This window comes from Gorilla gorilla, chromosome 9, assembly GCF_029281585.2.
Source record: "Gorilla gorilla gorilla isolate KB3781 chromosome 9, NHGRI_mGorGor1-v2.1_pri, whole genome shotgun sequence".
NCBI lineage: Eukaryota > Metazoa > Chordata > Mammalia > Primates > Hominidae > Gorilla > Gorilla gorilla.
In genome coordinates, this window is record NC_073233.2 from 21,579,241 (window position 1) to 21,595,987 (window position 16,747).

The following is a 16,747-nucleotide window of genomic DNA, read 5'->3' on the forward strand; positions in this document are numbered from 1 at the left end:
GACCTGGCCTTGGAAGTCTTAGGACATTACTTCTGCCAAATGCTTGCTTCTATTGGTCAAGCAAGGCATTAAGACCAGATTCAAGGGAAGGGGAATTAGAACTCATCTCTCTATAAAAGAAGTAGAAACGAATTTTTAACCATCTTTAATCTACTGCATCCTGTCAATGCTACCTGCATTTTATGTAACCCCTTTGCACAGATGGGCTACTCTACTATGTCTGACTATGGACTTTCTATCCAAAACTTTAGGGAGAGGTCTCACAATATTTTCCTGGCTCCTTCTGAGGAACTCATGCCAGTTTGCTTTTTGAGAGTTTACCTCCCTTCTGATAGATTTCACTGGGTTGCAGTTACTCTTTTTCAGATTGACAGACAATGAAAAATACATTTTTTCTTTTCTAATTCCTTATCCAGAGAAGTTAAACTGCATGCATCTCCTTAGTCCCCTTTTGATCCCTTTTCTTTGGTCTTTAAGATCTTATTTTTTTTTTGTTTCATATCTGCCTAGTATGCATTTTAAGAAAATGTTTGTCATTCAGCTTCAGCCTGTCTTCTTTTACTTTTTTTTCAGTCTTTTACCACTCTTCTCTTGATATTGAGTGAGGCATATTTTTGAAACTTCTCCAATGTCTTCTTGGTTTCCTGAAAAAAAATCACCTTGATTTGTAGAGACTGTGTCAGTTTGAGGCAGATACTAAGGTAGGAGTAGATAGGCAATTCCTATGATGGATGCAGAGGAGGAAGCAGAAGCAGGCATGGAAAGCCATGTTGGAGGTCTGACATCTGAGAAAGAAAAAGAGGAAGGAAAAGACTCAGACAGGGAATCAAGCCAAAGTCCCCTGTTTGAGGAGTCCCCTGTCCCACAGTCATGCTGTGCTCAGTTATAGCTCGGAGTAGCTTAGGGGAAGTGTGGCCTTGGCAAGAATACAGGGCAGATCCAGAGGGGCGTTTGCAAGGCCCCCACTCACAAGCTCGGGTTACCAACACATAGTGTTAGATGCGAAGGGCATGGGAAGCCAGGATGGAGACCCACTCTCCTATTTGGCAAAACCTGCTAATGAGGCTGGACAACAGCCTTGCCTTGAGGCTTCAATCTCCACTAGTCCAGGTGAGGCCCTGCCTACATTAAAGGAGATGGATTTCCTGACCTTCAAAAATGGGATGTCAAATTCAGAGGGGTCAGGGCCCGGCTCCTCCCAAGACCACATAGGTAACCTTAGTCAAGTCTGCATCTGTTTCCTCCACTATGAAATGAAGATTGGACAGATGATTTCCGAGGTCCTTTCCAGCTCTGACACATGGTGATATTTAGGGCCTTGAAGATTTCAGTGGAGCCTTTGATCTCATATCTTTCCAGATTTACACTGTGGAAAGGATGCTTACAACTTTTCTTTGTCAGAGATCTGATTCACTGAGACATATCTGAGGTGTAATTACTGTATATATGTGTATAGACATTAACATGAAATTATTCTCAGACTTAAATTGTCTAATATTAGCAGCTGATTGCAAAAGACATTGGGTTCGAATTGTTTAATGTAATGCTAATTTGCTTCAAGTGCAAACACTAATCAGGAACATTAGGTAATTATCATTTAGGTACAGGACCCCAATATATGAAATCTGCATTTTCATGTGAGCATTAGTATCACATGTGTAGCTGCTTGTGGTAATGGTGGGGAAGAATTCTAAGAAGTGTGATCTTTATAGGGATTTGTAGTGACAAATCTTGGTTATTAATTTTACCTTTTGTTGAATCTCTAACAAGAGGCATCTGTCAAAACTTAGAGCATAACTTTTATATTTAATGTAGTTTGATTAAATACACACTTAATCTTAGACTGCTATATCTAGATTAGCATGTTGTGCGTGTGTGAGGAATTTCATAAATTTGAATAAAGAAGACAAAAGGGAGAGCCACTTACCTTGAGCCTCAAAGCTCTTAATTTTAATCATTTTACGAACAGGGAAACCAAAGTGTGGGGAGCTTAACTGTACAAGATCACAAAACTGTAACTGCTTACAATTTTATTTAGCTTCCACCTGGCAGGTACCTTTAGAAATCCTTCATATATATTGGCAACCTTAAAAAATGGGCACAACCCCCTTAAAAGATAGAAATTGTTATTTACACCATTTTATTTATTTATTTATTTACTTATTTATTTGAGATGGGAGTCTTGCTATGTTGCCCAGGCTATTCTTGGACTCCTGGACTTGAGCAATCCCCCTGCCTCAATCTTCCAAATAGCTGGAACTCATAGGCACGTGCCACTGCAGATGGCTTATTTTTACACCACTGTATAGATGAGGAAACTGAGGCAAAGAAAGGCTAAGGTGCTCCAAGTGTTGCTCTTAAGTGTCTTTTCCATAATACCAGTATTTAATTAAAACTAAATTTCACTTTAATGTTTTAAAATAAACCTGGCAACTGAAACCACATGAGTGGCTGCTCAGAGCACCCAGGTCTGGAGGTCTTACTTTCTTGCATGAGGCCCTCGAAGGTTGCTCTTCTTAGTCTCTAACTCCATTCTTTCTAGGAGGAAACTTGAGCTACTGGCATTAATTAGCAGGAAGGAATCCTTTACACTCAATGAATCACATGCTTCAAAGCAAATGGCTGATGTTGAAGTGGTTTCAAGTTACATAAAAACCTTTCCCTCAGAAATTAGCTGAACTTTTCTAGAAATAATCTTTGTATCTTTTTTGTTAATGAATCTTTCATTTGCTTTCCTTCCTGAACCTCTCTTCTTGGTCTTATGTTCAGTCATTCCCAGACCCTCTCACCACTAGCCTCAGGTTCATTCTTCAGCCTTGATCAGTATAGCATTCCTCACCTAGTTTCCCACCCTTTGACAGGACTCCCAGTGTTGCTATTTCATCTTGGCCTTACCCCACAAGCAGCAAGCTATTGGAGAGAGCAAATGTCCAAGAAAAATATCCCTCAAGCAGTAAACTACTGTGGAGCACTTCTCTTGACTTAACCCTTGAACCCATCACTCAGCTGGAGTTCACCATTGGCTAATAGCCATTCAAAATGAGCAGATTCTTTGGTCATAGCTGTAGCCACTCATTGGTTTTCAATTTGATGGTTTGCTAATTTAACTGATGGTTTCTTTTCTTATTAAGAACCAGTAGATTCACAAAATGGTATTTGCTGAGCCCATCAATGTTGGGAGCTGATTTTCTGAGGGACTAGGGCAAGGCTAGTTATGGCCTATGTATCAAGGGTTTGATATTATCCCATATCTCTAAAATGTAGCTTAGACCTCACCCTGACTGATACCTTTCCCAAAGCTAGAACTTCATTGCCCTCACAATGGGGCAGTAGCTAGGGGCAGGAGTAGATTCCATGGTTGCTGTTAGGAGCATGGGCCCACTGGTGTTCCATTAAGATGAGCAGAGGGTAGAGGTGGTGAGTAACTACTAGCTAACTTTTCTCTCTCTTCTTAGGCACTGGTGAGAAAAATTGATGCCTCAGACAATATCTACACCACAGAGTCCACCACAGGAAACCTGTTCAGCCTGACCCAGGAGGGGGCTCCCTTGTGCCGCATCATAGCCAAGGTGAGCTTCATGGTTAGGGACCAAAATGGCAGGCCTGGGGAAGTATGAGGAAGCTCACTTGTTCAATGGGAATAGCTGGCTCACGAGGTCTGTCTTGGCCCCTGCATTAGCTGCTGAGTGACCTTGGGAGAGTCACTTATCCTATCTGGGACTTGGTGTATGCATTTTTTTTTTTTTTTTTTTTTTTTTTGAGACGGAGTCTCACTCTGTCACCCAGGCTGGAGTGCAGTGGCGCGATCTTGGCTCACTGCAAGCTCCGCCTCCCGGGTTCATGCCATTCTCCTGCCTCAGCCTCCCGAGTAGCTGGGACTACAGGCGCCTGCCACCACGCCCGGCTAATTTTTATAGTTTTAGTAGAGACAGGGTTTCACCGTATTAGCCAGGATGGTCTCGATCTCCTGACCTTGTGATCCGCCTGCCTCGGCCTCCCAAAGTGCTGGGATTACAGGCGTGAGCCACCGTGCCCGGCCGGTGTCTGCATTTTTAGTAGGTGGCTAGCCCCTCTGATTTCATTTCCCACTTGAGACAGAAATCTGGTGCCCCCAGAGCCTCTATCATCTTTCTTTATGGGTATATGTTATAAATATCAACCGTCTTTCTCCATCTCCACACATCCTTCCCTTCCTGGCGGCTGTGGTGTCCCTGAGGTCCATGGGATGTGGTGATGTAGTGAATAAAGAGACCATCTGGCATGTGGCATTTTGGGTGATCGATTGACCTTATATGGCTCCCTGACATCATGTTTGTAAGACTTGGGATGTCTCAAACCCAGTTGAAAGAAAAGTTTTTTTATTTCTTTCATATAGACTTGTGTATGGCTTAAGCTCTATCCACATCACTTAATGCTGCTGCCATAACAACCTATACCCCATAATAATTAGCAGTAGCATTATCAGGAGAAAGAGGAGGAACAGATCTACAAACATGACCTTCACCACAAACTCGGAGGTTTGTTCTCTGGGTTCCCATCCAGTGCCCTTAGTCTCTTTTTGTGTCCCCTTAGAATCTTGTGAACCTCAGCATCTGCCTATGATCCTTGGAAAAGCAGGAGGAGAATCTGGGTCCTCTATTGTTTTTTCACCAAAGATATTGGCCAGTGTTCAGCAGGCATCAAGACAAGATGGGCTCTAAATAAACTCAGTCTCTGCCTAAGCTTTCCTATTCCTCCCAAAAAAGGAGGCTGTACAATTCTCTGAACAAAATAAAATGCAAGGATTTGCTCAAGGAATACAAGAAGGGAGAAGAATGCAGGCTAAACTGCAAAGCAGGCTTGATTTAACTAATGCTTCTCAATTATGTTGGCATATTTCTCCTTTTAAGCCTTCATATCAGTTTCTCCCTCTCCCAGGCTGAAGAGGAGCCCAGAGACAGCCTCCCTCCCTCTGGCTCTCTCGGTTGATTGGGTCCTACATTCTGGCCATGGGCTGGGGTGGTTGTGGCTGTCCCAGCTGCTTGTCTGAGGAGAAAGCAGAGAAGAAACAAGGGCATGTCATGGCCTTTGAACGTTTTGTCTTTGTGTTTTGAATGTCCTCTCTTTTTGCCACTTGGAAAACTCTTACTCAGCATTCCACACTCAATTCTGTATTCTTCTTTATTGCTTTCCAGACACCCTCCCACCTGTGGTGTCTAAAAAGAGTAGCAGGCACTGTCTCAGCACTTACCATATTCTATTTTGTTATGTGTTTTAAGCTGTGTGCTTTTTAAGGACAGAAACATCTGAGTCATCTCTGTGTCCTTAGTGCCTAGTGCAATGCCTGCACAAAGTGGGTACTCAAAGAGTTTGTTGAATGAGAAAGTTACAAATTCACAGATCCAAAATCTCTGAGAGTTGGGAGGGAACTGAAGTTCATCCGACCTTCAACTTTGGTAGGGGTTTCTGAAGGGCTGTTGAGTGTCCAATGGGTCATCCTGTGTCCAGAAACAGGTTCACTGGGTGTGGAGCATTTTAAATAACCTCCCTTATTCTCCATCTCTCATGTCCCCAGTTCTAATGCAAGTTCTCAGGGTACTACACTTTGAGACCTACAAAGCTAGTATGGTACTCTCTAATGACATTTATACTCAGACTAGATTCATATATATTGGAAGATAATTCACATATATTTGACTCTGTTATATTTCTAACACTACACCAATTGGATCTCATGTAATTCTCATGATTCTGTGAGGAGGGTGGTACTAACATTTTATACAAATGAAGACACTGAGGAACAGAGAGGTTAAATAACTTGCTGCAGGGCATATAACTATCAAGTTGAATTACAGGTATTCAAATTGTGAGCTTTGGTTCCAAAGGATTCATTGCACTTATATCATATGCCTAGGAGTAGGTCTAGGATTTGTGAGGCCAGAAGCTTATGGAATTATTGGGGCCTTACTTAAGTAAAAGATTATAGAATTCCAAATTCCAAATTATTTAGAAAAGTGGGTTATTTAGAACGAGAAAATAATTCAAGAATATTTCTGGAAGGCAATTTTTTTAACCACTTTTTAATTATTATTATACTTTAAGTTCTAGGGTACATGTGCACAATGTGCAGGTTTGTTACCTATGTATACATGTGCCGTGTTGGTTTGCTGCGCCCATTAACTCGTCATTTACATTAGGTATTTCTCCTAATGCTATCCCTCCCCCATCCCCCCACTCCACAACAGGCCTCAGTGTGTGATGTTCCCCTTCCTGTGTCCAAGTGTCCTCATTGTTCAATTCCCACCTATGAGTGAGAACATGTGGTGTTGGTTTTCTGTCCTTGCAATAGTTTGCTGAGAATGATGGTTTCCAGCTTCATCCATGTTGCTACAAAGGACATGAACTCATCCTTTTTATGGCTGCATAGTATTCCATGGTGTATATGTGCCACATTTTCTTAATCCAGTCTATCACTGATGGACATTTGGGTTGGTTCCAAGCCTTTGCTATTGTGAATAGTGCCACAATAAACATACGTGTGTATGTGTCTTTATTGTAGCATGATTTATAATCATTTGGGTATATACCCAGTAATGGGATGGCTGGGTCAAATGGTATTTCTAGTTCTAGATCCTTGAGGAATCACCACACTGCTTCTGGAAGGCAATTCTGTACCAGGTTGGTCTGCAGTAGTTCACCTACATGAGAAACTGATGCCAACCACATTAACATATCCCACCAAACCAAAATGAAGCATGTCTCTCACACTCAACTTCATGGCTGGATCTGAAAAATGCCTTCAGCCACTCCAATACTACATTCAAGGAAGACTAAATCAAAAAGGATGGTGGTTTTCATTAATTATAATGGGAGTTGTAATTAATTAGCTTCATGGTTAATTTGCCCCTGAATTTGGCTTCAAGACACTTAGAGCAAATATAGGCAACTAATAGCCCTAGGACCTCAGTAAGGTCTTTTGTTTCTTGTTTCTAGTCTCCTTTTTCACTTGAAATATGACATCACCATTGGAGACAGAACCAGGGATCTAATTGGTAGCAAAGTTATGTCCTTCAATAGACTTAAGATGCTAGTCACAGGAAGATGCCCCGGCAACAGTGGTTCCCAGTGCCCACTCGGTATCGCAGTCCCTCAGAGAGTTTGTGGAAAACCCAGATACTTGTGCCCTACCCAAGATTCCATGGGGTCTTTGGGTAAGACCTGAGAATCTTCATTTTAACAAGCCCTACAAGTAGTTCTGAAGCATGGCCAGACTCTCAGAATCACTCATCTAAGCCCTTAAAGCAATCTTAATATTAGAGCACGGTAAATGCTCGTCAACTCTTGTGAGTGGATAAGTGAATTTTATGTAATAGCAATAGCTAACATATGAGTGTTGCTGTGTTCTGTCTTTAATGCATTATATAATTCCTTTCTTTTAATTCACAAAACCATCCTATGAAGAAGGTACCATGTTGTTACCATCAATAGTTGAGGAAATGGTTTAAGGAGCTTATTCAGGATCATGCAGCTGACAAGGAGTTGAGACAGAATTGAACCCCAGCCTCTTTAAGTTTAATTCAGAGTTCATGGTCCTAAACCCCACAGTGGTGACTTCTGGTTCAATCCTTGGCCCTTCAGGTCCTTGAGCCAAAGTGTGACTCAGGAGTTCTCAATCCTGGATACACAATCGAACTACTAGGGAGCTTTAAAATTTTTAGGATTCTGAATTAATTGGTCTGGAGTAGGTCCTGGGATGAATATTTTAGCTTTCCAAGTGATTCTACTGTGCTGTGTGGGTTGAGGACCTCTACTCTCTTTTGGGAGTCATTTAAATGTATTTAACCTGAAGAGCTTGTAGTGGTGTTGGGGCAAAGGGGATGGAGGAGATAGCATTGGATCTGTTTTCTCCAAGGATTCTGTGACTCAAACATTTAACTTGGTCAAGAGGGCTGACTGGAGATTTTTGTCTTGGTGCTGTGGGGGAACAGCCAACAGCTCCAACCTCTGAGCTGAAACTGACTCAACATTTGTTTAATGATTAATTCCAAACAGTAAGTAGATGAACTTCTTTTGGAACAATTACCATTTTTCCCTTTCAAAATGAGTTGCAAACACATGCTGGGTTTGGGCTGTCTGTGTGGATCTGAGGTCTGGGTGGGATAAGGACTTCTGAATGGCACATGGGGTCTGAAGATATTTTATGTTTTGTAAAGAATGGGCCTTAGAAATTTCCTGGGAAGGAAACTTTGCTTGGCAAGAGCTCTGAAGCTCTGGGTGTTCTGTTTCAGGACCTGAGCACTCAAGGTCTGTTTCCATGTGCCACTTGATATAGACAGCTCCTACCACCTGCCTGCATTTGTGCTTCACATTCAGGAAAGCAGAGAGGAGACATGCATTTGGTTGTAAGCCAAGATGATGTTTGGCCTCCTGCAGATTTAGTCTCCTGTCAGGACCAGGCCTTAACTCCAGTTAAACATTAATCCCAAACATTTCCAGTGGTAGAAAGCAGGGAAAAAGGCCTGGTTTGGGACAAGAGGGCAGCTCTCATCCCAGCTCTGCCACTAGCTCACTGGAGGAGGTTGGCCAGACCACTGGGGATTAACTCCTCCTTTGTGGCCTGAGGATGCTGGGCTGTATATTTAAGACACCTTCCAAATCTACCATGCTGCCTGACTTTCCCAGTGTTTTCATGGGAAAAGTAAGGGTGCAATTTTACTTTTATCCTATTCCATTTTAAAACAGAAGGCTAAGGTGAACTATTTGCCACGTTTAGTCATCACTTCCTACATTTCTGTCCACAGGCTTCTCAGCTGTTCCATTACTTCCTCAGCTACTCAGGGATCTCCCATGCCCCTAGCACTCCCCTGGGCTCTCAAGAGCCATGACCAGGAGTTGTTTAAAGATTTCGAATGATCCTTTGATTATTTACATGGGCCACACCCTCCAGAGCCTGCCAGGAGAATACTTGAGTCTCACTGAATATTAACAACAACGATAATAATTACTATTTATTGGTGGCTTCCTATGTGTGCAGGCCCTGTGCAGGGACTTTCATACTGTTGTTATATCTTGTCCACATGACCCCTCTGAGAAGTATATCAGTGACCCTTTTTTACAGGTTAGAACGCCAGGACTCACAGTGGTTGAATACCTTGAGCAGTTGACACTTGAAACCAAATTTGTCCAGCTCTGGAGTGGGTGCTATTTCCATTTCACCAGCTAGTTGGTTAAAATCTAGAGTCTTTCCCTTTCCAGGCAAAACTCTGCTACAACAAATCTGTCTCCCTCCTAATCAGTATTTCCTCTTTTTCTGCTCCTGGTCCACTGCACAGTGATCAGCTTGCTTGCTCTGGGTATGAGGCTGGTGGAGGTCAAAACTGGGAGGCATTGGCAGGAGATGGGGGCAAATGGGAGAATATGAGCTTTCTGAAGTGATCAACTCTGATGATGATGGTTGTGATGACAGCTGCAGTAAAGTAGTAATAATAAATTTATTTTTATAGCACTCACTTTGTGCCAGATAATGTTCTAAGGGCTTTATACAAAAAACATATTTTAACCTCCCAATGATCCTCTGTGGTAGGCAGGATCTACCCCCATTTTCCAGGTGAGGGAGCTAAGACAGTGAGAAAGTCCAAAGCTAGTAAGTGACTGAACTGGAATTTGAACCTGGCTGTTTGGCAGCAAAGGCTACGTGCCTGGTTACTGTTCTGAACTGCTTCTCAGCAGCCCCTCCTCTTCCTCTTCCTCCCACCTTACTTCCCACTCTCTTCCTTTCTCTCACCAACCTTCCATGCCCATTGTTTACTCAGGCATGGTGCTATGCTTTCTATTCACCATCTCATCTGATTCGCTGACAGTCTTTTGATATGTCATAATTATAATTCCCATTTTGAAGATGAAGAGACAGAGTTTCAGAAAGAACATAAATAATTTATTCAAGGTCACACACATGAAAGCAGAGCTGGGATTTTAACCAGGTCTAGAGATTCCAGAATCCTAATCTCAACCTTCTGATATTTCAGGTCCAAGGGATGGAGCAGACAGAGTGTTGAAGCAGAGAAAAGATTCAGGGAGGACTTCCATCTTTCCAGCTCATCTTTTCATCCATTTTTCTGGGCTGGAAAAGGGAGTCCTTCCTGAATCTTCTCTCTGGGAGAAGATGGGAGACTAATTCCTCCCATAGAATTACTGTGTTTGGGTTTCCAGTTCTGACAGCGATGCAGGAGCTGGGAGTCCCTGGCATGCCCTGCACAGCATCCTCACCTTGGATGCTCAGTAGATGTACCCAGTGTTGTAACAGTGTGGGGCAGTGATCTAGCGGCCTTCCTCATCCACCTCTTTGCGGCCTGCTGTTCTGTTTGTTTGGGTCCTTCATCTATCTTAGCTGCTTCTGGGAGAGAATGTGGGCAACCTGTCTGAGGCTTGTCCTCTCAGCTTCTTGGGTTCCTCTGAAGGCTAAAGAATAAGCCCAGACCTCTCTATGATGATGGTGACAAACTCCATCCCTTCCCCTGTGCAAGGCACAGAAAAGTCCTCTGGGCTTCATCAAAATTATACCCCCCACCAATAACTCCTCTGTTATTCCTTCCACCACCAGCCCATACACCCTACAAGTGATCTCTTCCCACTTTATGACAGCTCATCCCAAGTCTCTCTGAATAATTCATACTGTTATGTGGCTGGGCTCTGAGCCCGGAGCTTTCTATAAAATTAAACAAGCTTCAGCCAACAGTGTGATTCTGCTAGCTCAGGCCATTCCCAGCTTCACTCCAGGATGAGTGCTGCACTCGGTTCTTGAATGGGGGCTCCAGAGTGGTCCTCAAGACCAATCCATTTTATTTCCTCTGTGGCCTTCTTCCTTCTCTCTCCTCTCACATATCCTAGCCCTCGGGACCTCTTTCATGAGGATATAAGACACTCTTATAATCAGGAAGCCTCACATAGCCTGACCCTTACCCACTCTCCAGAATCAGGTACCAGGCCTTTCCACATGTGCTAACTCAGTTGCACCCCCAACAGCTCAGACATATAGCTATTGTAGCCCATTTTTAGCCAAACTTAACCAGCAGCAAAGCCAGGATTTGGACCAGAATCTCTTTCTTTTGGATCCAGGAATTTCCCCCTCCCTCTCCTGGTAGCTAAAAGTGCTAAGAAGGCCATTTTTTCACAGGCTTGAGAGAGATGTAATGAGAATCCAGTGCAAATGCATGCAGAGGCTTAAATATAGTTGTGCTGGGCTCAGTGCCTCCTGAGCCAAAGGAGGCTGCCACATTCATCCTGGCTCAGGCCTCATGCACGTTCTTTGGCACTGTTTCTTCATTGTCTGCTTCAGATGTAAATGTCTATCAGTCATCTCTCTCTCTCTCATCTATCTACATATATAGAGAAATAATATTTATACAATATGTATGATTAAATATAAGCACACACATATATAAATATATATCCATATATATGTATAGATATTTACATCTGGAAGAAGGCTAGAAATGACCAGCAGGGCTGGCTGATGAGAGCTTAGGACTTCTATTTCTTTTCTTCTCATTCTAAAGAGTAACTTGGTTTTCCTTCAGTGACTCTCTGAGTGAGGTCTGTATGTAGAACCTTCAAGCAGATGTCCCAGGAACTATGGGAAAGTAGGAAGGCAGGAGTAAAAGTTGTGGAACAAGGAATCAGAGGCGTAAGTGTCTGTCTCATGCCAGACATTTTTACTGAAGTAATTACGTGCACTTAAAATCAGAGTGGTTCTGTCTTGACCCTTCTACAACCCCCCACCCTCCGAGCATGTTAGGGCTTCTGCTCTGTGTTCTTTTAACCCTGCACCCCCAACCACATGTCATTGCCCCTCTACCCAGCTTTGTACCTGCTTTTAAAATTGTCTGCCTTCTCTATGAGACCATGAGTTTATTGTGGACGGGACTGAAGCAGTCTTGCTCAGTGTCCAGCATGATGTCTGGCCTATAATAAACCATTAACATTTTTGAATGCACGAATGAATGTACTAGCCCTAAGTTATGCCTTTTCACACCAAAAGAAGTGAGGGGAATTCAACCATCCCAAAGGAAGTAGAATATATAAGTTGTGATTACTCTCAGCTGATTATAAAATGTCAGAAATTATGAACTCCTCCAGAGTTGGATATCTTCATCTTGACCCCTGAAGTGACCAGCAGCAAAACTCTTAGAATGAGAAGGGCCCATAAGCCTATCATTTTGGGGTGGAGGGTAAGGGAAGATCTGGAATTGAGTTATTTTGGTGAACCTGTGCTGGGCTTCTTCTTCCAATTGCCCATTCGTTGTTTTATCGTCATTCACTGCTGCATTCTCAGCACACATGGAACTGAGCCTGGCACACAATAGGTGCTTTTGTTGTCAGAGTTCTCAAAAACCTGACAGAGGATGGTCTTTTGCTGAACTTGCCTTCTTCCTATAACATTTTGCTTAGTTTTGGGAACCGGTACAATGAGGTTAGTTAGACCCAGGAGTGATGAGGTTAAAGGCGAGTGCCCTGAGGGACCCAGTTCAGATCAGTTGCTCATGCATTCTTTACTGCTGCCAACCCTAGGCACCCTGCCAGCTTTCAGGGAAGGAAAGAGGGAAAGATCTGGGCAAAGCGAGATGTGGGATATCCAATTCCTGCCACTCCAAATGCCCCAGTTAGTGCTGCCACTGGTTTGCTTGGCACCTTGGTTAGTCATTCCAGTGATCTCTTGGCTCACTTTGCTCCCAGAGCTAAGGTTGGCTCCAGCGATTATTATGAGTAAGTCTGACTAGTTAGCAGGGCACCTGGACAATGAGCTCTGCACTCCCAGATTCTTGCCTGATGGTAAACACTTTACTGGAAAGAAGTTTCCATAAACAGCTCTCACAAAAGGAAAAGTACATGCTCACCACACTCAAGAGCTGCGATGATTGTTTTTAAAAGGCTTATATCACACACACACACACACACACACACACACAAACAGGAGTAAACGAGTGAAAATGATGATGTGAATTTAGGCTGAATTATTTTACCCATCCGGACTTCAGTTTTTTTGATCAAAAAATGGGAGGAAATGGTAGTACTAATATAAATGAAACTTTTTTTTTTTGCCTGCCTCCTGCAGCAGTTGGAAGAATCTGAGGAATAGCATGGTGACTGTTAGCAGAGGGAGAACCAGCTCTGGGCATCTAGTCAGTTCCTTCCACCTGCCTCAGATTGGTTTCTAGGACCTGCTTCCTGTGACTCCAGGCCTGCTCTATGGGGGGCTGCTCCAAGGGAGATGCCAGATGTTTGTGAACCCTGTTGAAGGGTACTGATCGCCAGCCCTAGCAAATATGCCTGCCTTGGCCCCTGGCTCCCGAGCCCCAGAAGCATTTATAGTATCCCATCTCCAGCTTGGACTATGAAGGGTGACATTATTTCTGGAGCCAGCATTTCTCTGTAGTGTACATGTGAGCATTTGAGTGTGTGTAAGTGTGTGTGGGGCGGGGGTTGCTGGAGGCAGGGAGGACCCGAAAGCATATCTGGCGAATCAGAGATGTCACTTATTCTTGAGTTAGCCCCAGACAAGGTCACACAGTAAGATGATGTGACATTTCTTTCTCTTGGCAGGAGGGTGGGGTCGTAGCACTCTTCAAGGTTTGCCGGCAGGACAGTTTCCGGTGCTTGTACCCCCAGGCGCTCCGCACGCTGGCCTCCATCTGCTGTGTGGAAGAGGGTGTCCACCAGCTGGAGAAGGTAAGGACAGCTGGCTGGGTGGTGCCTGAGGTCCTCAAGCCAGGTAGGGGTGAGGTCCAGGCCTCATGATGGCCATCTGTTCCTTTTCATGGACCAAGTGCCCCGAGTAGTCCTTTTCCTAGGCACCATTCGGATAGGGCGGCTGGGACCTGGACTATGGGAGTCAGCAAAGAGGTGAAGGAGATGGGGACTGATGAGCCTGAGCAGGAAAGGCAGGGCTCAAAGGGACACTCAGCACTTCCTGGGTGGGGTGACAACTGGGGAGACTCCCGTGGGTGGATCATGGTAGGAGGCAGGCAAGTCAGGGGTTGGTGCTGGGGTTCAGGGTGGTTGATTCTTCACCCACAGCAGGCCTCCTAAAGACGGAAGAGGATCCAGATCCTGGGAGCATTGACTGGGCAAGAGCAGGGCAGCACTGGGTGCCTGGGAAAGCAGGTGGGGCTCCTCTCCACTAAAGACCAGCGGGCTTGGGTGAGGGAGGTGGAAGCCCCAGTCCAAGTGCTCACTGGGCCAAGATGGCGTGGGAGTAGGGTAGGGTTAGAGGAGGAAGGTGGTGATGTGACAGGCTCTAGTGCCTCTGTTCAAGCCTGATCTACGGTGACATAACTAATTCCCACCACCCTGACCCCTTCCCTGGTTGTGCGACTGAGGCTGCACCTCTACTTAGACATGAGTGAGTCTGAGCTTACGGATAGGCTCTCAGGGACTCCAGCCAGGAAAGCTGGGGAGGCAGGGGCTGAAATCTGGGGTTTCCCAACCAAGTTTCCAGGAAAGATGCTGAAAATTCTTATAGAAAAGTGGAAAGGCCTGGTACGTCCTGGTACTATGGTGGTACCTGCAGGATTTGGGGTGGGATCTGAGTCTGTTCCTGTTAGCTGGTCTAAATGGGGACAGGGGCCAGCAAACTGCTCTCTGTCCTCTGCATCTATGTCCCACAGTCTGGTCCTGGCAGCCCAAATAACTCCACCCTACCCTCAGCTTCTTCACTTTGGTCTGGACTCCTAGACAAATGGTCATCTTACTTTTTACCCTGTCTCCTTCCAAACCTACTCAGATTATTGGGACAGGGTCATAGAATCGTGAACTTACAGATGCTCTTAGCTAAGGGTGGAATGTGGATAGGGAATCTGCTCATTTTACAGATGACAAGGCTATGGGTCAGAATGGGGAATTAATTTGCCTAAGGTGACAGAGCAAGATAGTAGAGGAGATAGTGCCAGCTTTTTGGACAGAGTGCCTGCTTCCCACTGGGTTGGAAGTCTTCATATGTAGTTGCTATGAGCACTAGATTTGGAGGTGAGAAATCCCTGCTTACTCCTTCATTGTGCTACTCATTAGGTAGCAAGGCTCTGAGGACAGAAGTGACTAACTCAGGGTCATATAGCTATTAAATGAGAGAACCAAAAGCCAAATCCAAGTCTTCTAAGGCTGAAACCAATTACAGTTATCTCTATTCCAGTGGACTGTCTGATTGTGTGAGCACAGACATGCTATGCATGTGCTCTCTTATATGGCAAAATAGAGGAGTGGAGAGGATGGTGAGAGAGAGAGGGAGAGACAGACAGTGGACTTGATAAAGGAAATGCATTGAGCATCCTCAACTTCACGTTCTGAATAATTCCCTCCCTTCTCCTATAAAACTTGTCCTTCCTTGGATAGTGTACAAATGACCAAATGGGGGTTGTTTCTCACCTTTCCTGTCTGGTTGGTAGGGAAAATGGGAGGAGAAGATAGAAGGAGCTTGGGATCACCAGCCCTCCAACAGCCGATTGTATGGCGTTAGTGAGCTTGCAGTGCAGAAGGAAGTTTTCAATTCAGGGAAGAAAAACAACAGGGCTTTTCGTTTGTTTGTTTAGAGTTGAAAACCTGTGCACCTGGGATGGCTGGAGGCATTTTTCCTTTCACCTATCTGATGCTGCTCAAATGCCAGAGTGCTTTAATGTGTCTTTCCCAGTACAGACGGCTCAGGCCCTAGCCTGAGATTCAGACCCTGCCCAGTTGAGCAAAAGGAGAAAGAGATGTTCATAGTCTGGGGGTTTATTTTGTGCCAGGTGCTGAGATAGTCCACTACATATGTCCTTTCATTAATGCACCAGAACCTTGTGAGGTGAGCACTATTAGTATCTCCATCTTAAAGATAAGGAAATGGAATCTCAGACAGTTTAAGTGACTTGCCTAAATAACATAGTAAGTGTTAGAGCCAGAATTTGGACACACATCTGCCATAGTACAGCACCCCTGTGTCACGACCTTGCTGGTTTAATGATTACTCTGAGAGCACTGAAAAGGTCCCTGCAGCTTAATCCCAGACCACCTTGCTATTCCTGGCCACTGTGCTAACCCCTCACATCCCCAGCTGGCATAGGGGATAGTAGCTTACCTGGACACTTCTCCTCTCCAGGCCAGATTGCTTATAATACACAGACACTCATGAAATATTTCCTCTGTGCCAGGCACTGAAGAGGAATAAGACTTACCCTGGTAAGGGCCCCTGAGTGATCAGAAATAACAACTACATTGTGTAGCAGTTGTAGAGCTTGCAAAGTGACTCCACATGGATTCTAATTTCATGTGATGCTTGTTTCAAGTTTGAAAGTATCCCCATAGTATGGATGAAAATACTGACGTCCATAGAGGTGAAATGACTTCTTGCATGAAATCATACATTATGTAATTCATTCATTCAGCAAATATTTACTATCTGCTATTTGCTAGGCACTGTTTTAGGTGCTGGGAGTATAACAGTGAACAAAACAGACAAAACCCCTTGTCTTCATGGAGATTACATTCTAGTCTAGACGGTAGCAAGTTATGGTCCATGGGCTAAATTCAGCCTGCTGTCTGCCTTGTATGGCCCATGAGCTAAGAATGATTTTTTTTTTTCATTTTTAAATGGTCAGAAAAAAACAGAAGAAGAATAAAATTCTGTGTCCCATGAAAACTTCTGTGAAATTCGAAGTTCAGCCCATAGTTTTATTAGAACACAGCTACACTTGTTTGTTTGGGTGTTCTCTATGTGCTTTCATACCAAAATAGCAGAACT

General features: G+C 44.2%; 1 protein-coding gene across 1 annotated transcript in view; it reads left to right on the forward strand.

Annotated features, from left to right (window-relative positions):
* The window catches only part of INSC (INSC spindle orientation adaptor protein), a 134,749-nt gene that overhangs the window by 75,603 nt on the left and 42,399 nt on the right, over positions 1-16,747 (forward strand). Inside the window, exons 6-7 of the mRNA XM_004050750.5 lie at positions 3,456-3,569; positions 13,579-13,704. Coding sequence (XP_004050798.5) covers positions 3,456-3,569; positions 13,579-13,704 — 240 coding nt within the window. The remainder of the gene's footprint in view (positions 1-3,455; positions 3,570-13,578; positions 13,705-16,747) is intronic.